The sequence below is a fragment of the Tinamus guttatus genome, unplaced genomic scaffold, assembly GCF_059628265.1.
Source record: "Tinamus guttatus ecotype Peru unplaced genomic scaffold, ASM5962826v1 Tinamus_guttatus_pri_ptg000226l, whole genome shotgun sequence".
In the NCBI taxonomy this organism is placed as follows: Eukaryota; Metazoa; Chordata; class Aves; order Tinamiformes; family Tinamidae; genus Tinamus; species Tinamus guttatus.
Window position 1 is genome coordinate 4,505,618 of NW_028288760.1, and position 22,698 is coordinate 4,528,315.

Consider the following 22,698-nt stretch of genomic DNA (forward strand, 5'->3'; position numbering starts at 1 on the left):
CTATTTCAGGTATGTTCAAAGCTGCTTTAAGAAACATTAAAGCAATTTAGCATCAATAACTGTAGTCTTACACTTCTGCAACTCATTAGCCATCGTGGTTCCATTTCGTAATTAAAATACTTTAAGACTTTACAACAAAGAATGTGCAGCCCTCAGCAGTGTTTCCACTGCTAGTCTATGGAAAACATATGCATGGAAAGTATGCGCAGTGCATGCACACAGCCGCCGTCGGATAGCTTCAGCGAACATTCAACGCTGTCGGTGAGTTTGAGAACTAGAGAAAACCATCGACCGTTGACTGTACCTTGAGGTTTATCACCAACCCTCTGATAAACGGGAAGCTTGAACCTTCATAACGTTCCACGCGTGGTTGCTATTAACAGGTCATGATTTACAGATTACATTAAGAGCAAAGAAGCTAGTGGAGTTTTCTTAGTTCTACCTTTCTTTCAGAAAGAACCAGTGCGTAAGAAATGGCTGTTTTCTATTTAAGAAAAAAAAAATAATATAAACTAAGGCTAATTTCTGAAGGACAAAGCATCTGAGTGTAATGGAATGATTCGTATGAACAGCACAAAAACAGTAACAAACCCATAAGTATGTAGTAAATTTAGAAACGAATTCAAGTACAGGGTTATGTTCAAATTGCAGGAAATGGGCAGGATGAGGCTGGAAACCTCCTTTCCATTTGGGCTGGCTGGCTGCGCTTGCTTGCGCCCTCAGCACCGGCGCGATGGCGCTGGGCCTCGGGGTGCTCGCAAGGGCTGCTCCCAGCACTGCCAGCATGCGAGGCGGGCGCCGCCAGGCCGCGGGCACCGCCAGGCCGCGGGCACCGCCAGGCCGCAGGGACAATCCGTGTGCGAGGCAGGCCGCCAGGCCACAGGCCACCAGGCCGCAGGGACCGCCAGGCCGCGGGCACCGCCAGGCCGCTCTGCGGAGCCACCACTTCATGCGGTCCTCGAGGGCGTCCCGAGACGGAGACGACGGCAGTGTCGTTCGCGCCATGGGGAGGCTCACAGACACCTCGCTCACAAGACGTGCGGTGCTGTCCTCCAGGCACCTAATGGCTGCAATCAACATTCATTGCTGTCGGTGGGTTTTCGTTTCTATCAACTCACTGATCAATGAATGCAAACTGCGGACCAGCGAGCTGCGAGTCTGCGTGCGGCGGGCTGGTAGTGAACGCGCCACGCGTCCCGTTGGGCAAGCGCTGTGTTCGAGCGCCCTGTGCAGGGAACGGCAGAGCCCCAGACATGGTCTCCCTGAGGAATGCTAGGACGGGACATTGCAGTTTCTGCCTGCGCTGATGCTCTTTATCACCCGGCAGCCACCTTGAGGATTCACATTTTGCAAAGTAGTGAACTGCAGTTAAAGCGAGAGAACCATTACAGAAAAGCAGACCTCGTAACAGGGCACAAGTAATTTTTCAGGAAGCCCGTTAACTATATGAAGCATTTGAGACACATCCTCTCGCACAGCAATGCAAAAACAGACCCCAATTCAATAGCGGAACTTGTAGAAAACTGAGAAAAAAAAAAAAAAAAAGATTCTCCTCGCACAAAACCTGAACCTTTGGAAGAGTCTGCAGTCTGCCGTGTACTGGACTGCAGTGTGTCTATTGAGGCCCTTTTCTTGCAAATACAGGGAAAAAAGAACCATGATCCATCTGCAGTACAGATTGGAGCAGACTTCTGTCATCTATCAGCTTCGAGAAGCTTCCTCAATGCTGAACACTTTATAGAGAATATAGAAATCCTACTGTTTAAATATGAAAACCCCACCGTCATGTGCATTTTTATACAAGTCTGTACTGCTTACTGAAGCATGTAAAAACAATTTTGTGTAATCTACTTCTGCTGTGAATATATATATTTTTAAAGAAAATCCATTTGTGCAAAGCAAACTTATGGAAGAGTAGAAATAGCCCAGTGATTAGCTGTTATCATTAATTTCATTTTTTTCATGTATATTATAAATGTCAACATTAAGTATAACTTCAAAGAAGTTTTTAAAAAAAAAAAAAAACACAGGAGAAACCAAAAAGTACATAAGAAACGCAGCAGGCTACAAATGAGGAATGATTTAGTGATCATTAAGTGGGTTTTCCAGAGCTGCAGTTATATCAATGGCCTGACTACACAATTCAAGTTAGAACAAGGTGTTTGGTGGCACCTTTCCCCTTGGCAACCTTGCAGAACAGCCTCTAGCCACACCGAGGTGTTCTGCAAAGACAGTGTGCCAGCAAGTTTCTCCGTTGTTCCTACGGACCAAACCGAGGTTACAGCCCACTAGCACCAGCAGCTGGCTGATCTCCAGCCCAGCATTTTCACCTTTAGAAGGCCAAAGGTGACACCTATCTGCTATTGCAGCAGCTCTTCTCCCTGAAATTAAAGCCAAGGCAGGCCAGTGTGCATCAGGAAAACACCAGAAGAAATGCAAAGCTGGAATGCACATCGTTAACAGATGTTCATCAGGTGTTAGCCCAAGCCACATTTCATGGGTCATGTTTCAGCCACCCACCAAGTTCATTCTTTGTTTTACTGCGTGTAAGTGATAGCGATAGAGCCAGCCTCTATGGGCAGTATCATTATAATCCTTCACAGGGCTCTGTGTACTACGAGCAGAGTCATCACATTACCACTAAACAGGAACTTTCCCGCCCTGGGAAGGGGTCACATTTCAGAGGAGAGGGGCCGAAAACAATAGCCTCTTTCTTGTGCCCTTCTCGCCCCTGGATTCCCAAAGTTTTGGCTCCCAGGCCACCTTGTTCTCCCAGCAGAGATGTTCCTGAAGGACGTCAGGCAATGCAAAGTGGTCCCTCTACCTTCCTCTGCCTTTGGGACGCTCTCACTACAAACCCTTCTTGCTCCACTCCGCTTTTCTCCCACCCTCAGAGTTGGGAACAGTTATTAACAGTTCTGTATGTCCTGGGAAAAGAGCAGGTATCTGAGCTGCCTGGTGAGTTAAAGAGAACTTGCAGGGGCCGAGCAGAGCCAGGGTGGTCAATGAGAAGCAGCAGGGAGCTCCAGAACACAGCTGAGCTCCAAGCCCGCGGCGGAGGCAGCTCCAGGAAGGAGCTCGTGGGCAGCCAGCACAGGCTGAAAGCTGCTGAGCTCTGCCCTTGTTCCACTGTTTCAAGTCTGGACTAAAACACGGAGTAATTCTTCTCCTAGGCACCTCTGAAGTTATTCTGATAACTCCCAGGGATCTACCTAGGCCATAAGAGTTAATGTTTTTAGCATTGGCTGATATCAAAAGGACAGCTTGTTCTGCCTAACCACATTCAGGTTTATAGGCAAGAAATTTCATTGATTTCAACAGAACTACAAAACTAACAGACGACCCCTTGCAGAACTGGGAATTAACAGACAAAAAACTCCTTCCCATTCCCCTAGGTCTGACAGTGGAGGACACAGCTCAGTCACACTTCAGTCAATGCAGAGCATTTCCACTAAGCTCTCTGTGAGGATGGCAGTTTGACATCGAAAACTCATTGCATAACAGGAAGAGAACAACCTGCAAGGCTTATTAACAAGCGCTCCTGCTGGAATGCTTAGACACTGTTAAACAGACGCATGACAGAAGACTTGGTTCTGAATCCGGCTTGACATTTTGCCTTTTAAATTTTGAATCTTTCAGACTGTTTCGAGGACTCAAAGTGTGAGGGCACAATTTGTCTTCTTTTCCCCAGTGCCCTCTTAAATGCCGTACAAGAAAGTACTTGTATGTCGTCATTTTAAACACCCAAGTTTCACTCAGCCTATTAGTTTTCCCGGCATACACGTGTATGAAAACACAAAACAAAGTCCTGGCACAGATGTTCATCCTTAGTGCAAAAAAAGTGAAAATAATTCACGGCACTTGCACTGCATAAGACATCCCAAACAAACTGGAAGAACTACAGTAAAGGGGCCACTGCCTCCTCTGCTAATGCCTGACTTGAACCTGAGATTTAAGCACATACTCCACAGTTCTTAAGGACTCTCAATGCACAAATAAGAAAAAGAATTCAGTTTGAAAGCTGTTTAGAATTCATTTTTCTCTTGCACTGTGAAAATCCTTAGAGCTTTTGCTTTAATCGAGTTTGGTAATAAGACAGCAAGATCTTCGATCAAGGAAAACACTAGGGAAAAGCAGCCAAGCAGAAATGTATAGAATTCTAAAAAATTCATGCCCAGGAGGTTTTGATGCTTTTGACACCAACTATACGGTACCTTTCAGAGATCCCAGCTCCAGCACAGGCAGCACAACCTGCTGCTGCGGGTCTGGGCACAGCGGGACGAGCGCGGCCGAGCCCTGCGCGCCCAGCGGAGCAGCGGGGCCCGTCCCGGCCGCGCGGGATCGCACCAAAGACGGGAGGACATCGGAAGAACTCCAGGAGCTCAGTTTATTTGGTTCATCAGAAATTTATATCGGTATCTTCACAAGTTTGACAAGCATTTTCAGATCAGCAGAAGATAACATAGACATGAAAGCTCCAGATAGGCAAATTAGACTAGCAAAAATATATGAAGATTTAAGAGAGAAGAAAGGGTCATTCAACTCTTATTAGACAGCATTGCTTTTAGTATTTAGCAGATACATCCTGATAGGAAGGTGTCAAGGAAAACTGAGTTTTAATATCCATTAACATAGAGAGCTGAATGCAGTAAAATTAAGATATTCCAGGCTATAAATCCATATTTTTTCATAAGTCTAATTTAAACTGCCATTTAAATTTGACTGAATATATGCATGTGAAGTTTCATCTGTTTCCATATGTAAGCAATCAGGCAAGTGAAAGCCCTGCTAGATGCATAAAACACTGTGCTTTACCATTGAACACACAAAACTGCATACACATATGCAACTCTGAACCTATTATACATTTAATATACACAACTCTTCTCCTTAGAGGGAGGAGCCACTTTTCTCACTATAAAGGACCCATAGTTCTCCAAAGCCTCAGTGCTCGCCCATAAATGCAAGTAAATCCATCAGCACAATAACACGCATGGCAGAGCCACAGGATCTTGACTGTTAGGATTTTGGTCAGTTTCTAACATCTGGGCATTATTTTTTATTGAGCTGTCAGTTAATCTGTTATATTTGAAATTACTTAAATTTCAGAAAAAAAAGTGAAATGTTGTTTCAATTTAAAAATTTGCACAGACCTCATTCCTCTATTACATACACACAATCGTTCTGAGTTTAAGCCTGCAACTTCCAAGTGTGGCAAGGACTTGTTGCCACCTAGTGGTTTATTTTCAACAAAATACCTTTGGTCCTTTGATTCAATACCACTAGATGGAGTATTAAAAAGTAATTCTGAATTTGCATTGTTTTAAGTGTCTAGCAGCTAGAATTTTAGTTTTATAGTTACAGGCCCAGAATTCATTGAATGGGAAGAGGATTTTACCAACTAACCGCTTTCAATTTCATCAGAAATCTCTCTCTGAGAATTTCAAAGGATAATGCTGCTACACTTCACACAGGGGCTTTCACACCAACAGTTCCCCAACACCCCATGTTTCAGTCATCGTATCACTGTATGATACAGCACTTACCTCCCAGCTCCCGCTGCCACCTCGCTATGGGAGCACCTTCCACCAGCAGCACTAGACGGGCGCAAATGCTGGGGCCCGTGTCTGCCCACTCGGCTGTGCTGAGCAAGGGCGACGCAAGCGCGCCAACATCGGCACCCCCGCGGCCATGCACTAGCACTGGCTGCTCAACTTGTCAAGGTTTGTACAGCAAAGTACGAATCCTCCTCTTTGGAGAACCTCAGAGTAAGAAAGTCCACCTCGTGTGGCAATAAAAAGTGGTACTTACTGCCCATGGAGTTCACGGGAAGGACAGGAGAGGAGGAACTCATCTGCTCCACATCTGTCGCTAATGAGAAAATGAAAATGAGAAGATTGTCGTGTGCATTTTACCAAGCACTTGGCTTTAACATTTTAATGGAATATTCCTATCTTCATTTATCTGTAGACAGAAGTTGCTCTGAGAGGCAGTTAACTAACAGCGCTGTCCTTTCCTCTTCAGATTTCTATCTCACATATACATTGTCTCCCAGGCTGCTCTTCAGAGCAGCCAGTTCTGTAATCTGCCAACTTGAGAGGGTTGGTTTGTGAATGTTGCATCAAACAACTTTCACCACGAAGAAATCCTAAATCCTGTCAGCTTTAAACTGCACAGAACCCCAGCTCCTGAAGGGGAGCCTTCCTTGGGGCTGTGCGGCTGCCTGCAAAGCATTCCCTGCAAGAGGGCTGCTGTCACTTCCCGTGTCAGCAAAAGGCAGCTCTGAAGACAAAGCTTTATTTTCTGATGAAAGAGGAAAGGAGACTAGAGCCCTATGTTTTGCTAATTAAAATAAACAAACAAGCCAGAACCTGATCTGATTCAATTGCCACATACTCTTGGCATTTGGAAAGGATCCATCTTTCCAGGACCCAAAGCAGGAAGAAAACCATTTTCCTGGAACAGAGTCAGTTTTCATCTAATTAAGTGAGGTAAAACAGTAATGCAGCCTCTTTGTGGCTTGATCACTTGCTTGTTTTTTAAGCAAGTGAAATTCAGCTCACCACATTTTTACAAATTTCAAGTTATCAAGCAAAACGATCTCTATCATTTTGATGCTAGCAGATACCATGTTATTATAAATACCTCTCATATAGCTTTAAGACACAAGAAATGCCTACTATAGCTTTACATTCCTCAACTATAGAATACAACCTTAGAAACATAACTTCAGTCCACAGCTCAAGCTTGTGATTGGTCCAAAGATTGTTTTTACATTTGTAACAGTTCTGATTTATTCCACAGCATGCCACTCACTGAAGAGTGTTTACACTAAAAAGCGTAAAAAACATTTCGGTCTAATTATGCAACCTACAAACAAACAAACACTTTAGCAGAGCATTTTGCAGCCACGTCGTGCCTAGCGAGAGCCCTTTGCTTGGGAGCCGAACGCGCCGCACGGCGCAGGGCCAGCAGCAGCGCAGCGTGCCGCACGCACAAACCGTGACGGGCTTGTTTGGAAACGCCCTCTCCACCACGTGATGGAGATATTTACTGCCCGGAATTTTTGAACAAATTAATTGATATCTGACATGTCTCTTACTTGCGTTTCTTTCACGAGTCTTTGGAAAGCTGCACGCAACGCTGCAGGACTGTGGCTTTTCTGACAGTCCTGCTCTATGGAGTGTATTTTTCAGCTTCTTAAAGACAAAAATGGGTTTGGCAGTTTCCTGTTTGCTACCTTATTTCTATATGCAGGAATTGCTTGTCCCCCTTCCCCCGTCCAGAGACGGCTAGCAGGCCACAAACCAGGCCCGTGTCTTTGTAAGTAAAGATTCTTTATATGCAATATAGCGATTCCAGATACTTACAAGGGGCTTAGCATTTTCTCCTATACAACATAATATACACATGCTTCCATATATAGCCAATATAACCCTAAAAGCAGCACTATATTTGTGCTTCTGACAATGGTAAAGATTTAGTTCATTTAGGTATCAGTTTTGCGCACAACTCGGCTTTCAGAAAGGTTGGAGGAGCAGATCAGCAGATGGTCGTTCCGAGGGTACCTGCTGCTCTTTGGCAAAAGGAGGTCAAGTGCCCTGCGAGGCGGCCAGATGGCAGGAGCAGCGAGGCCAGCGGCGCCCGCGCCGCGCGCGGCGGCTCCGCGTCACCCTCGCGCAGGGCAGCGCCGCACACCTGCCAACATCTGGAGCCGCTTATCAAGTGTCACTGCAAAAGCAGCCAGATGAAGCACGTGCCTCCTGAACAGAAGTTTCGGAGTGGGAAGAGATGCAGTTTAGATTTAAGTCCATTACTTTTCCAGATTGTTCACCGTAATGTCACACCAAGGGTTATCAACAACAGACGTGTATAACTATTCCTAGAAGGGACAAGTTCAGTCAAGCCTCAAGTTATGCAGGTGTTTGAATTACGATTGGCAGCACATTCCCCGTGGCTGGCACAGCCGGGCCCCGGCCCAAGGCTGAGGTTACCGCAGCTCCCTCGATGCTCTTGCAAGTGCTCCTAGAAACACAAGCACGTCCTGCTCGGTGGCCGGCCGGGATCCCACCAGCGGTATCAACAAGAAACAAGTCTAGTCCACGAGGAAAGACAGACACTTGAAAACATCCCTATTCTTGTACTAGTGGCAAAGTGGCTATTTACACCCTATTAATCTCAAATCATGCTTCCAAAAAAAAAAAAAAAAGCTTCATAAGACTTCAATGTGCCTTGAACGAGTAGACTTTAAATGCCTCATCCATGTAAATAAATATTTAAAAAAAATCAATTTTCTACAACATGTGAATATTGCTTTTTCTTTTATCCTTTTCCCTCACCCTCCCCTCCAGCCCTTTCCATTTCCGTGATTTTATGCAAAACATTGATTTCCTAAAAACAATTCAACTAAGAGAGGAGGTATGAGTTCACAGCCAGCTAAAATTTTGGGAACAGGTTTGCTCTAACAGATGAAAAGGACAAAAGTCTGCTCAGCTATGAAGCAGCTGCTGCCAATGCTGCTATTTCCCCTCTGACCTTTCCTCTGCCCAATACGTGAACAGTGCCAATTGTTTGCCTGTATTATACACTGTTTACAAGCCCTGAGTGGCATGAAAGGAATTAATAATTTAGCTCACGGAGCTGATGACCTTTATTGGGGTACCTCCTATTTGCTGAGCAGAAATCAGAGCAAAAAGCTGCCTTGAAGCCACAGGGTTGCTTTAAGAGTTTCTCACTTTACAACCTAATTGGCCACCATAACATAAATCAATTATTTCTCCTGTTTTAAGCAACAATGCTAGCTATTCTCAGCAACTTGATTTCAGCTTCCCTTGTATCAAGCCAGGCCTTGTTCTTTGAGTTTTACAGCTGTATAGTAAACACGAGGGCAGGAACAGCTCGGAGAGCTTCGCAGGACTAGGAACGCTGGAAACGCTGCTAGAAGAGGTTATGCTATTCTGAACTTCTCTTGACCTTTGACTGCCCTTGTCCCTGCTTATGCTAATTGGAGGGGTATAAGGAGGCTACTCCTAGAAATGAACTTAGCCTGAACCTGCGACATAGCATTGGACTTTGAAGATTTTGGCGCGTCAGTTTTAGTCCCCCTGCAAAGAGCTGTCACCTTCCTCCGAACAGGAAGGCTAGAACACGCTGCCCCGAACAAGCACAGGAATACGCAGGACTAGAAGAAGCTCCAGCGCATGCAGGTTCCACGAGTAACATCTTTTCCCACCGTTTCTGACCAACAGGGAGCTGCTAAAGATACATTTCACACGTGTTGCTTGGGTAAAACACAGCAAAGCTCGTGAAGTGGCAGGAAGAATTTGCCTAGTCAAATATCCGTTAGTTGGATAATATTTTGGTAAAGACCTCCCAAAACATATGCTAAAAACCAGGAAATACGACTTCAGAAAAACACAGACCATGTAGGTTAAGGACTTCTCCCTCTAAAGCGGAGATAGAGGCATCACAGATGTCTGCAAAGATGGCAGTATCAGCTGTTGTGAGGGATGGATCCCATCCTCAGCGGGTAACTGAGGCTGGCAGGGGTCTCTGGGGCTCGTCCAGTGCTCCCTTCCCCACGCTGCAGAGCTGCTGCAAGGCCGGACCCGGCTGGGCAGGGTCTGTACAAACACGGAGCCTCTTCAAGAATGGACATCCGCAGCCTCCGGACACCAGTCCAGAGCTGCAGCACTCCCACCAGCAGCTGGTTTTTCCTCCCAGAAGAAGTTTCCCTTGTTGCAACCTGGGAGCATCTTGACCCTTCGGCAACCACCTCAGAAGATTTTGGCTCCGTTTGACCCTTAGCACCCCTGTAGGCAGAAGCTGCCATCTGACGTCCCGCGGCCTCTCTTCTGCGAGAGCCTCCGCGGGCGCTGCCGCCTCGGCCCTCGCGGGGCGGAACGCTCCTCCAGGGAGGATTTTCTCCATGTTCATCCCAGGGATCGAGGTGACACTGGCCAGTCTGCACATCCCCAGATCAGCTGCTACTGCGCAGAGCTGAGTAAAGGTGATTCATTATCCCTTATCAGCTAATTTTATTATACAGAGACATTCCTCCCCTTTCCCCTACATCAGGCAGAGCTTCTACAATCTCACCTCAACACTGAAAACACACGCTGTTAGGAGAGGGGACTGGCAAGTAAGGTCACCCCGCAGTAAATATTCTGAACTATTTTCATGAACACAGGAAACAACCACAGTTCCTATTTATTAACATAAGTCATGTTTCTTTCTTTAATGTTCCACATACTTAAAGAGCTGGTGCCTACACTATATCCTTCAAAATATACTGTCCAGACATTGCTATTTTAAATGTCTGTTTACATTCCAGGAAAATGCTGTTGGCATGGTATCTGATTTATTGATGCCATCAAAAGTCACAGGATTCCTGGAATGCTTCCCAAGACACAGAATCTAGAGCAGGGAGATCTGGGCTGCAGTGATATCAACTCTGCCGTGTGAGTTATGGGCAAGATTTTCACACGTCTGCTGCATTTTCTGCACAGGGCGCAGTGCACTTCTTGAAATCTGGCTGCTCTGCTACCCCAGGGAATTAGAAATACGAGCCAAGAGGTGCACTGGATATTCAACTCAATAGCGAACAAAACTGTCATAATCAAATCTACACACGTCTTACTGAAACATCTAGTTTCTTTACCCGTGAATTGACTCATGTTAGTCTTTCTCCGCAGATTCACAGGATCACACCAGTGCTGCTTCTGCAGCATTGCAGTGACAGGCACTTATCAAGGTATTATAAATACCTTCCAACTGTTTCACAGCCAATGCTTCCCAGAATGTAATTCCCTGTTCCACAGGCATGCTGTCTTCGTTCCAAGACAGGGAGTTTTGCATCTGCTATACCTGGAGTATGTTTTGGTTGAGCAGGATATTGCCTACCATGCAGTCTACCCTTCTCCAATATTGAAACATCATTGCATAATCATTTTGTAAATCTTTGTACTGTCTACAAATTAGTGGCAATCCTTTCTTTGCTCTTTGATCAACTGATAAAATGTTGGCTAACACCAGTCCCTGGCAAACTACTATAGCAATATCCATATATTCAATCGACCACAGTTATCTACTTAAAAAATGTTACGCAGGAGTAGAGATGACATTGATGCTTTAAGAATTAACATCAACCCAGATTAATACTTGCCTGCTGCTATGACATTGTAGCACCCAGAATATGCTGGCAATTAGGTTCCAAATCAGCCAGAGATGGGTGCTCCTAGGAGCCCAACACCACTGCTTCAGACAGTAACTCGGCACCATAAATAGACCTTTTCATTGCAAAACAGTGTGTGCCATTTTACCTCAATAGCAAATGTGTGCCAAACTGTGATCCTAGAGAACAGACCCAAAGAGCTCTGAAAACAGCTTTTCCCTAAACACAAGGCAAATGATTTAATAGCATTTCTCTCCAAATTTTAATTAGTGTAGATGATATTACAGCTTTAACTTTAATAGACTTCAGCTGGACACAGTCAATGCCCCCTAAACCTCCGCTCGCTCCACGAACCCTTCCAGCCCTGGAAATGAAAGGAGACTAACTAGTACTTACTAGCAGATGAATCACGTTCTGTTGAAGGATCTCGACAGAATCCTAGAATGTGAAAAACAGGTATAAACACCAGGCATTTTGAAACAATTTTCCTCATTGTCACCACACACACGCACAAAAAAAACATTAAAATCAATCACTGAACACATAATCAACTTTAAAACACATTATTAGGAAAAAAGTGAAAGCTTTACAACTGCCTAGGTAGAGTATATTTCTATAATGCTTATAAAAAAGATGATCTAGTTACAGCAAATAAGTTAACAGTTTCAGGCAAGAACTACTGATGAGAAGCGACAGGTTTTGCAAATAGGATATAATCCTAACTGTATAAGCCAGAGCAGTTCTCACTGCATGCCACGTGAAAGAACCAAAGCAATTAACGAGCCTGAACTCAAAGTACTGGGCACCTCATAGGTTAAACGCTTTCATATCAGAGTCTTCGGGCTGCAGCAACCTACTTCAAAAGGTAGCACAAGCTGCAGAAAAAGGCTCAGCTGAAAAGCACCGTTTTGAAACTCAAACACGTGATCAATGCTGTTCCACAGCTTCAGCATCATCTTAACATGTGTGACCAGCTCATTACAAATTTATTAATAAATCTTTGTTTCGTGAAATCTATATAGTTATCTACAGCCTTCTAGCCTCATTGACAGCTTCCCTTTTAATCCCACAAATACCAGTATTTGGGGCTTTGTCAGAGAGAGAAGCTTACACTAAGAATTTGGCCTCCCAGGGATGGGGATTATGTACACACAAGAATCAAGAGAAATTTGATTCTTTCTCACCACCTACCCCTCTGCCTACTGTCTACCGTGTTTGCAAACCGTATTAGCTCCTGCTGTTTGCAATTCCAGAAACACTTTCCTTTCTCTTGCAGAGTCTTTCCATCCACATCTGTCTACTGCTAAAAATCTCATTTTGCAGGATGCCATGTCTCTTATTAGCTTTTTGTTTGGCAACACACATCTAAGCGTCTTAAAAAGCACACCAGAAAGTGCTTGAGAACTATCAAAGATTCCTCAGGGCAGCAGCATCATTCCTTACGTTTTGAAGACACTTGTCTCCAGTTGCACTAGTAGATCACTTTAAATACAAGGAGAAAAAAAAAAGCTACATTTTAAAGAGGGAAGCTCTTGTTCTCAATGTGAAAGTTATTTTGGAGTGAATTTAGTATACACCGTTGCTCTGAAGGAAAATCTGAAACTTTAATTTTATTTTTAACAACTTCATAAAGATATAAGTTTCTTTAATAGTTTAATTTACTTTTTTGTCTTAAGATTTATCATTACAAGTTTTATAATCCTAAAGCAATTGTTACATTCATTCCTATGAGAAATCTATTTGTTACTCTTTAAAGCTGAGTAATGTAAACATTTTGATATTTGCTAACCTAGTAACATACACACATAAATACCCACACCCAACGTATTCCTAGTTCATTTCTCAGTGGCATCCCCAGCTTTGCTGAACAAGGATCTGAAGAAGCTGCTGCACGCAAGTGGTGGCGAATCAGCACTGACATCCATGGCGAGTTGAGGAGAAGGAAAAGCCCCCAAACGCAGTGAAACCAAGGGGCAGGTAGGGGCCGAGAGGCCCTGGCAGCCTCAGCAGCAGCTGAGTCTCCTGGTGCTCAGTTCCCGCTGCGGCGCTGGCCCGGCTGCTCCGGGCGGGCAGCGCAGACCGGGGCGCCAGCGCCGCGCGGCTCCGGTACCACCGCTCCGGCGAGCGCCTCGGCAGCGCGGGGTCTCCGCGCTCGCACGTCGGGGTGACTCGCTCTTGCCCGCTGTCCCCCCTCGGTGATTCACAGATTGATCGCTCCATACAAGCCGCGCAGGAGCAGCCCCGCCTGGGCACTGGCTGCCAGTTCATCACTGTCACGTTTCACAGATGGCCCCCGTTCTGCTTGGCCAGCGGCCTGGTGCTGGGCCTGTCATCTGAGCACCCTGGGCCCTCCTGCCCTGCGACCGCGAACCGCGTCCAGGCTCAAAAACACCTCACTCGACCAAGAAAAAAACCATAAAATTTAATCCGAGTGATCCGATCTTAAATGGACCAAATAAGGTGAAATAGGCCATGACCTCTCCTTTTGGGTGCTATAGAACGACAAGTAGCTCAGAATTTTCACTGACTGAGAGAAAAAAAAAAAAAAAAAAAAAGCTTTTTTTCGAAAGTAGGGAGATACTAAGTATCCTGCTGGACTTCTCAGGAAGTAAAGCAAGTGAGTCCTGGTAAGCCCCTAAAAGCCAGAAGAGCTTCAGTTTCCAGAGAGGCAGGCGCGAGGCGGCAGCTCTGCCCTCTCTGCTCGCGGCTCCGCGCGCTGCCCCCCGGCCACCGAGGCTGCATCAAACGTTTCACCAAACGGCACCGTGCGCCGCTGCACCCCGCTCTGTCGCAAGGAGGAAAAGCCATAAATTTACCTCAGGACAGCTTTAGATTCAAGGTCATTTCAAAGCTTTATTTACTAACGGGGATTTTTGTATTTTGCCCTCGGTATTTAAGAGCAGCTGGCGATCTCGTTCGTTAGCGGCTGCACATCTGCATGGCGGGCAAGTCACCTTAACGCCGACGCAGCGGTTGGTGGCAAGCGCGGTGAGCGGAGCTGCACGCGGGCCGAGCCGTCACGCAGGGCCCGCGCGGCGCGGAGCCGCGGCCGCCCCACGCACCGCTTACGTGTATTCGAGTGCTGGGGCAGGGGGGCGCGTTTTGTTTAAGTGACATTTGTTTCAGATGTCGCTAGTTATTCAGGCAGAAAGCCACGGCTTTCCAAACAAGCGCCCCGCTCCGCAGCCGGACCCCTCCGCACGTGAGGACGGAGGCGGGAAGCGCCCCCGGAGCGGCCCTGCTCCTGCAGCCTCCGGAGCAGCACCCACAGAACAACTCCAAACAAGGCACAGCAGGGATCACAGTCGACTGCTCCTTATTCCATAGGGGATACGGAACAAATATTTTTCCAATGAAGGATTTCCAGCAATATATATTCTTGCATGGCTTCTTCATCCCCAGTGTCACAGTTCGCAAAACAAACTATTTTCAACTGTCTTGAAGGGGCTGTAAAAATCTTAGAGTTCTGATCCGGCAGAGGAAAACCAGCATCTGTTGAACTTGCAGTTTACAGAATGAGGTGGTTAATGATGTGGGGACAAAACCTTTGCCTATCAGCTACAGAAAGGTGAAAAATAAAATGTAAAAGCGAAACATAGGGCAACTTAATCACTGGGGGTGGGAGGGAGGAATCGTTAGCCTAAGCTTAACCCGTTTTCTTCTCAGAGTTCTTCGCACCAAACATGCAAGCTACTACTTGGGAAGAAGCACAAACACAACAATCTTTTTACCCTGTCAACATGAAGGGACATTTTTGGTAGGGCCAGTGATTCCAATTTCCCACATTGCGTGATTGATTATGCTCCACTCCTTAGAAGGTTGATTGGTTTCCTGGTGCCAGGAAAATGATTGATGAATATTTCAAGACATGGGCCTCTCTTCCTGCTGGGTGTCCTTTTTACAGGTCTCCAACAGGCCTGGGGATTTTCCTTTATGCAGTTTTGTTTAATGCATAAGTTTCCAGGACTAGAAAATGTCATTTTTAAGGATATCAGCCGGCGATAGTGACAGTGAGCAAAGCTGCTACATAAATCAAAAAAGAAATGCTAATGGTCAACTGCAGGGTGAGGGTGGCAACCAACACACTATACACCAGGTTAGGGGGGAAATAGAAGCAGGCAAAGAAAGACTTAACAAAGCCAACAAGACAGAGGTGGAGGGCACAACAGCAGCCAGGCTGCTACCTCTCCACCAGGGCTGCTCTGCGGTAGGTGCCACCCAGCACTTGCCTCAACGAACCAGCGTGTCCAGAGCCTGCAGGTTCAGCGAACACGGTGACGTTTCCCACAACGGCCTCCTCGGGCCCCTTGCCAGGGAGGACTGGGGTGCTCCTCTCCTTAGACACCCCCCACACTGTCAAAAACAGTGCACCTACCAAGCACCAACTGGGAATTTCCAATTAATTAATTACGAGTAAGCTACGATTTCCCATGCTGGATCAATACCATCAGCATAAGCCAAAGAGCTTTACGAATCTCTCAAATCCATCTACAAGATCTTTCCATTAGCAAACACTTTCAAGTTAGTATCAGACTCTAATTAACAAAATAATAGTTATGTTTTATGGGGGTTGAAGAAAATTTCAATTAGTTTGACACCATTAAAAATAAGTCAGGTTGGAGCTTCATCTAGAGGAAGTATCTTCTCCAACCCCTGCTAAAAACCTGCCAGGTTAACAGCCTCTCTTCTAAAGAATCTAGACACTAAAGTTTGTGTTTATAGTTATTTCAGCCTAAAAATAACTTTCATTTCCATAAATGGGCAGAAAAGTGACTTTTGTGTAATTTAGAAGCCTGACCAGGATCTGACGGGAAAGTGGACCTGGGAGCACCACGGAGGCCGGGAGCTGCCAGCCCCCCGCGGCGGCGCCGGCCCCGCGGGGCTCCCGCCGATGCCGGAACCGGTTGTGTTTGGACCTGGCTCCACCACCTGAAACGCAGGGAACCACCGCAGGGAACGCGTGCGCTCGCAGGGCGAACGCAGCAGATGCTGCCGATTTGAACGGTAACTGCGCACCGCTGCCGCAATATTAATTACACTTGTAGCTGATCAATTAGCACTAGAGAGCCTGAGCAGGGCTCAGCCTTTAGAAATGTGACCACTGCCACTCCTGGCTTCTGCCTGCAGAGCTTCTATGGTTTTACGTGACAAGAAACTTGTCTGAGAGTTGGTCCCAAGGGCCTCGCAGTTCTGGGATCCATTTACAAGAACTTGAAGAGTTTCCATCAAGTTTCAGAGAGATTTGTTTCGAGACAAGGATGTTATGGCAGTTTATAGTTAACCTGACATTAGGAGTTTGGGGAATTTTTAGAATTTTTTTCTAATGCATTCTCAAAAGGAAGAGGATTAAAAAAAAGGCAGTATCACTGTGGCTACTCTGTCAGCTGTGTTCCCTCTTTCTAAAAAGTCTGTTAGAACCATTTTTACTAACGTGAAAAACCTGTAAGTCTTCTAATTAGGTAATTAGAAATATAATAATTAAGACTAAAGCTAAAGCTCGAAGGGTCCTCCTGTCCTGCAACTGCCCTTCCTCAATTAACTTTGCAAAGTGATAACCACTCCGGCTTAGCGGAGGGGGGGAAGCGAGAGGATCAAAAGGCTGGTTTAATACAGCTGGAGGGAAAGAATGCGTTTGGGCTCACCAGCAGCCATCTGATGAAATCCTGGGCCAATTCTTTATGTAAATGACTTAATTCCAATTACCAGATTACACTGCTAAAGGCTTTAGTTAAACAGGCAGTTTATCAACAGGATAAACTGTGTTCTCATTCTCGGAGAATGCAAGCGTAAACGCATTTGTTGAAATCACCATCACGTAAGAGTTAAACAGAAATTTAATAAACTGATTACACACAATAATGTCACAATGTCCTCCAAAAAAAAAAAAAAAAAAAAAAAAAAAAAAAAAAAAACACAGAAGCAGTTTGCCAGAGAGAAACCCTGCTTCCTCACAATCAGGAAACAGTGTACTCGGTGAAAGAACTCCCTCTCTTCCCCAAGTACTGCATCTTTGAAACACATCATAGGGTAGCAAAAAAACTGTTGCTGTCATGTCACATCATGCTGTGCGTCTGCTGAACATACATTGCTAGCCTTGTTTTCAGTACAAAAAAGCTTGCATGAAACTACTTTCCTGATTAATGATCTACAGACACCATCCGTGCTGAATTCCAGCTCTACACCGAGAGGTTTCTCCCACCTTATACTCAAATCAAAACAAACGTAGGAGTTAAGTTCTTGCTAAATTACAAGTCTCTCCTCATCACAAGCTCAAGCTCAGAATTCTGTTATCAATCACTTTATGAAGATTAAGAGCCATTTACATTCAAAAAGCCAAACTAGTGTTTTAAAACACTGTAACTTCTTGTTCAGAGACATTTTGAGTTTAGCAGCGTTCTCTTTCGACGGTTCCCTTTGCTGCGCTCCCTGATCTTTCAAAAAGTTTATAGCAAGTAAATTAAGACCTAACTATATCAATGAAATTGTCTTTAACTGAGGCTTATCTCAACAGACGCAAAGCAATCGAGCGTAGAGAACCACTAAAACCGTCAGTGCGGAGCCAGCAGAGTTTCCACGAGCGCCGGGGAGGGAAGGGATGCAAGCACCAGGGTTTCTCTTTATAAACTCTGCAATCTCTCTGCTCTCACAAACCTGCTCTCTGCTGCAGACTCTGTTCAGATTGGAACCCTATGTCTGAGTTTGGTATTCCCCTAAACGCAGTTTCCCAATATGTAAATCTGCCTTCAGAGAACACATAACAAAGCATGTCCCAAAGTATCTTCACTCCAGATAACCCGTTTTACCCTTATTTTAGGAAAGAAATTAAATAAAAGGATGCAAGAACCACTATGTTTTCCTTCTCCCCTCTTCCCACAGAAGGGAAAGATTGCTGGCTGAAATTACAGATAACTTAGTCTTAAATGGGACCTGTTGAGAAATAATTGCTTGGAGTGCAGGGAAAATGAATGCCCTAACATAATGATTTAAAACAACTTGTCTAAATAATTATTTGAGAAGCACTATGTGGCAGCAGCACCAACTTACTGCTGGTGTTCAGAGGAGCGCATACCCTGTCATTTACCAGGAAAGGTAAAAAAGAGCTCATTTTCCTCATGCTCCATTTGATTGAGCATAAAATATGCTCCTTACATGGCAGAGGCTACGTGCTCTAGGTGGTAAAGGGAAACTATTACCCAACGTGTCAGATTAACCCTCAAAAAGAGGGAAGCTGTGAATGGTGAAATAAAATCACGTAACTGCCTATCAGAATTATCCGGATGTTTCCTTCACTAAAGGTGCCAGGAAACTTGTCCCACCGTTTACTAGGGGTTAACCCGGCAGCCACATGCAAAGCTTGAGTTCATTAATGACTTTAACACAGCAGCCGACGATGCAATCCTACTCACCACATACACGGCACACGATTTGATTTTCCTTGTCCTCAAGGCATCAGAATTTTACGAACCTTCCTCAAGGGGCGGGAGCGCTAAGAGCCCGAGTTTGCCACGGCCGCTCGCAGGTATTTCCTAAGCTGCGGCGGTGCCACCCGATGCAGGCGGCTCTCCACTCCTCCCCCGGCTGCCGGGGCTTTGCAGAGGCTGAAGGTCAAGCAATGTCTCAATAGCATGTCAGCATTTCACATTTGGGGAGGCAAAGCAGGAAAGGGTTGTTACATCACCCATTCAGAACCGACTGCAGCCCCAGGTACAACGTCTCTCACGTGGAACAGCCACGCGAGACAGGCGGCCGATTTTTAAAAGTAAGCCAGCAAATCAAAAAGAGATTAAAAAGTCAAAGTATGCACACTTCGGGGGGGGACTAATGCGGGCCAAGTGTTAATACAGTTAAATCATTAAGGACACAGGAGCAACAGACACTTTCCAAATTAAATTAAGTTAGAATGTTAGAGAGCATAATATTAAGGGGGAAAACTATCCTGCATCTAATTGTGTATCTGATTAAGGAGGAGGGGGGGAAGAAAAAAAAGAGGCTTCTAGAAGCCTCACAAAGAGACATAATTAAACATTTGCATTTGAAGGTGTTATAGAAACATCTCATCAGTAGTCCTTGTATCTAAATATTTTCTTAAAAGAAATCTCTTGTTTGAATAAATCCTTTCAAAGAGAAAAAAAAATCACCTTAGCATGGTAAAATACAATTGTAAACCATAAAAATTAGCAGGGACATTCAAGTGCAGATGCAGTATCTGCATACTGGAAGTGTAAAAGTCTTCCAAATGGTGCCTATAAACACCAAAAGCAGCACAGCCAGAAAGCAACAGCATACGCACTGCCCAAATAAACATTTCGCGCATCCTAAGCATCCAGATGTCAGCGGAAAATAACTCGCATCACACAGAGCACAGCAAGGGGAGCTCAAAGCAAACACGGCATCTAGCAGAGCCGTAACTTACTGCACAAGATACGGAAATACAGCAAAACTGTGGTGCATCTTCATACTTCTGAAACTACATCCTTTCCTATCTCACCCTTACATAAAATGGACTTTTGGCAATTTTTGAAACTACAGCACATAAACAAAAATTCATTTAGATTAAAAAAAAATGTGCTTGTTTTCTACTGAGGGTAAAGTAGCAGCAAGCATCATTACCTTAGAAACAAATTCCTTATAAAGAGATAAGAAACAAACAAGCATCCCCTGAACTTTACCGATTTGGGCTGGCTAACCCGGTTATTATCTCTGAAAGGGTCACAGTGATTGATTGGTATTTCTTGTTAAACTCCTGCCTGAGCGGTATTACAACCTGACAGTGATAATAGGAGCCGGTAAAAAGAAAGTCGCTGCGAAATAAAGCAGAGATTCACAAAGCAGGAGCCCGGCTCGGGTGCAGAAAGAGCGGCCGCTTTTGCATTTGCAACCGCAGCCCCTTTGTTATGCTGCCCAGGACGGGCCCGAGTTGCATGTGTATAGCGTTTATTGATTCGCTGTATAACAACAAGAGGCAATGCCGCGAATTCCGCCGTTATAAAATATTCAGGCTCTGTTTACACGCGGGATGGATCCCCGACACCGCGGGCGCGGCGGGAAGCGGCCCGGCCGGAGGGAGCCGGCACCGGGCCCGGCGCCGAGGGCGGCCCGGGGGGACGGGCGCGACCTCCGGCAGCGGCACCTGCCCCCGGGGACCCGCGGAGGGGCCCGATTGCGCGTGGGGACACGCGTGGGGGCGCGGGGACACGCGCGGAGCAGCGCCCAGCAGCGCGGTGCCCCCGGCACCCCCAAAACACAGAGCCCCAGCGGGCAGGCACTTCCAAAAACACAGAGACCCCCCAAAAACACAGGGCCCCAGCACCGCAGAGCCGCCCCCCAGAACACCGAGCCCCAACACATACACGGACCCCCCCCGCCCCAAAGCACAGGGCCCCAGCGCACACAGAGACCCCCCCCCCCCCGAAAACATCGGGTCCCAGGGCGCACAGGGACGCCCCCCCCCAATACAGGCCCCCCCAACCCCGGCCCTCAGCGCACACACGGGCAACCCCAAAACGCCCGCCGGGGCGTCTCCCCAGCCTCCCAAGCGGGCAGCCCCACGGGCACACGCAGCCCCGGGCGCCCCTGCCGGGCACACCGGGCACGCTGCCTCGCGGGCCCGCCGCTCCCCCCGCCAGGCCCGCCCGCCCGGGCCGGGGCGCCGCTCCGCGCCGCACTCACCGTTGCGCGGCGGCCCCTTGGCGGCGGCGCGCGGCTCCGGGAGCTCCGCGGGCGGCTCCAGCTCCATGGCCGCGCCGGGCCGGGCGCGCCGGGCGCGGGGCTCTCAGCGGCCGCGCTGCCCCATGGCCGCTCCGGGCGCTGTGACAGCCCGCGCCGCCGCCGCCGCTGCGGGCGCCGCGGGGCGCCACGGGAAGCGTAGTCCCGGCGGCACCGCCCTGCCGCGGGGCACCACGGGAGCTGTAGTCCTGCGGGCGGCGCCGCGGGGGGCGCCGCGGGGCACCACGGGAGCTGTAGTCCGCCCGGCGCGCGCCCGCCCGGGGCGTCACCGGGCGCGGCCGCCCCGGCAGCGGCAGCGGCGCTAGGGGGCGCCCGGGGCCGCAGCGAGCCCGGCCCGGCCCGCCCGGGAGTCCGCGCGCCCGGCCCGGGGGCACCGGACCGCCGGGACAGCGGCGCTGGATCCCCGACGGCACCCTACAGTCCCGGCCTGGGGACACCGGGAGCACCGGCCGCCCCGGGATAGGGGTGTTGGGTACCCGATGGCACAGGACATCCCGGCGCGGGGGCTGCGGACAGTCCCGGGGGCACCGCGCGGCGGCGCTGCGGGTGCCGGTGGTGCCGGTGCCACCGGTGCCGTCGCGGGGCGGGCGGGGCGGGCGGCGGCTCCTCCCCGCGGCGGCGGCCGGGCCGGGCCGGGCCGGGCGGGGCGCAGCGCAGCGAGGCGGGCGCGCTCGGTGCCGGGCGCTCGGCGCCGCTCTCGCCATGCGGCCGCTGCTGCTCCCGGTGCTGCTGCTGCCCGCGCTGGCGGCCGCCACGGTAGGAAGCGGCACCGGCGCCGTCGGGGCGGCGCGGGCAGGGGGCAGGCGGCGAGCGCGGCTCCGGCACCGGCCGTGCCCCCGGCCCCCGACCGCGCGGTGCGCGAGGGGCTTGGAGCGGCCACGGGAACGGGGATGTTCGCGGGACGGAACCACCCGGTGTCCGCGCGCAGCGCTCGGTGCCCGCGCTCGGTGCCCGCCCGGGCTCCGTGGGACTCGGTCCGGCCGCCGCTGCCCCCGCCGCCCGCCTGGCTCCAGTGTCTGCTTGGGGACCAGGTGCCGCGTCCGGTGCCCGCGCGGCCGCCCCGGTTAAGGAGCCGTGAGAAGGAGGAAGGCCAGTTCCTTGGTGCCTTGGCGCAGCCGCTCCCCCGAGCCCGGCCCGGATCCGGCGCTGCCCCGGGGCGCCGGACCTGGCCCGGCCGCGCTTCCTTGCCCCATATCGCCGGGAAACAGGACGCGCGGCAGCGCAGGAAGCTTCAGGGCGGCGCGGGCTCTGCCCGCCGGGCGGGCGCCGGGGCGGCTGCGGCGCCCGACGCCGCCGGGAGCGGGAGCCTGGCGCGTGTCCCCCGTCCCGTCCCGGCTCCCCGGGCTCCTGTTCTCCCACGGCTTCCCCGGGGCAGTGGTGTCCGGGCAGGGAGCATCCCGTTCCCACGGGGCCGCCGGGCCGGCAGCCGGGGAAGGCACCTGCTTGGCCCGGAGCTGGGCACGGAGGAAAAGCCTCGGGCTGCTGCTCCCCGGGACCCCGGGAGGCAGGAAGCGCCTCCCGGCGCTGGCGGCTGCCTGCGAGGAGCCGGCTGCCCGAGCTGCTCCCCCCGTTCCGCAGTCCCCAGCCAGCCACGGAGCCGGGGAGACAGGAGCCCTGGGCACGGATAAGCCAGTTTTTCCAGGTCAGCAGCCGGGCCAAAGCCCGGCTTCCGGCATGGATTTTTCCCATGGAGGGGTGTGAAGTGGAGCGAGCGGCCCTTGGTGCCGCTGCCAGACGCTCAGCTCCCATCCCCGGGGCCGGGCACAAGTCGCTGCTGTCCTGGATGTGGCTCCGCAGCA

The 22,698-nt window shown here is 49.0% G+C and overlaps 1 protein-coding gene across 2 annotated transcripts in view; it reads right to left on the reverse strand.

Moving 5' to 3' along the window:
* The window catches only part of NR6A1 (nuclear receptor subfamily 6 group A member 1), a 70,636-nt gene extending 49,723 nt beyond the window's left edge, over window positions 1-20,913 (reverse strand). For both annotated transcript variants that reach the window (XM_088525397.1, XM_088525396.1), the window contains exons 1-3: window positions 20,843-20,913; window positions 11,570-11,611; window positions 5,812-5,871 (exon numbers count right to left, since the gene is read on the reverse strand). In XM_088525397.1, the coding sequence (XP_088381523.1) occupies window positions 5,812-5,871; window positions 11,570-11,611; window positions 20,843-20,909 (169 nt within the window). In that variant the 5' untranslated portion in view covers window positions 20,910-20,913. The remainder of the gene's footprint in view (window positions 1-5,811; window positions 5,872-11,569; window positions 11,612-20,842) is intronic.
* Window positions 20,914-22,698: the final 1,785 nt, after the last annotated feature.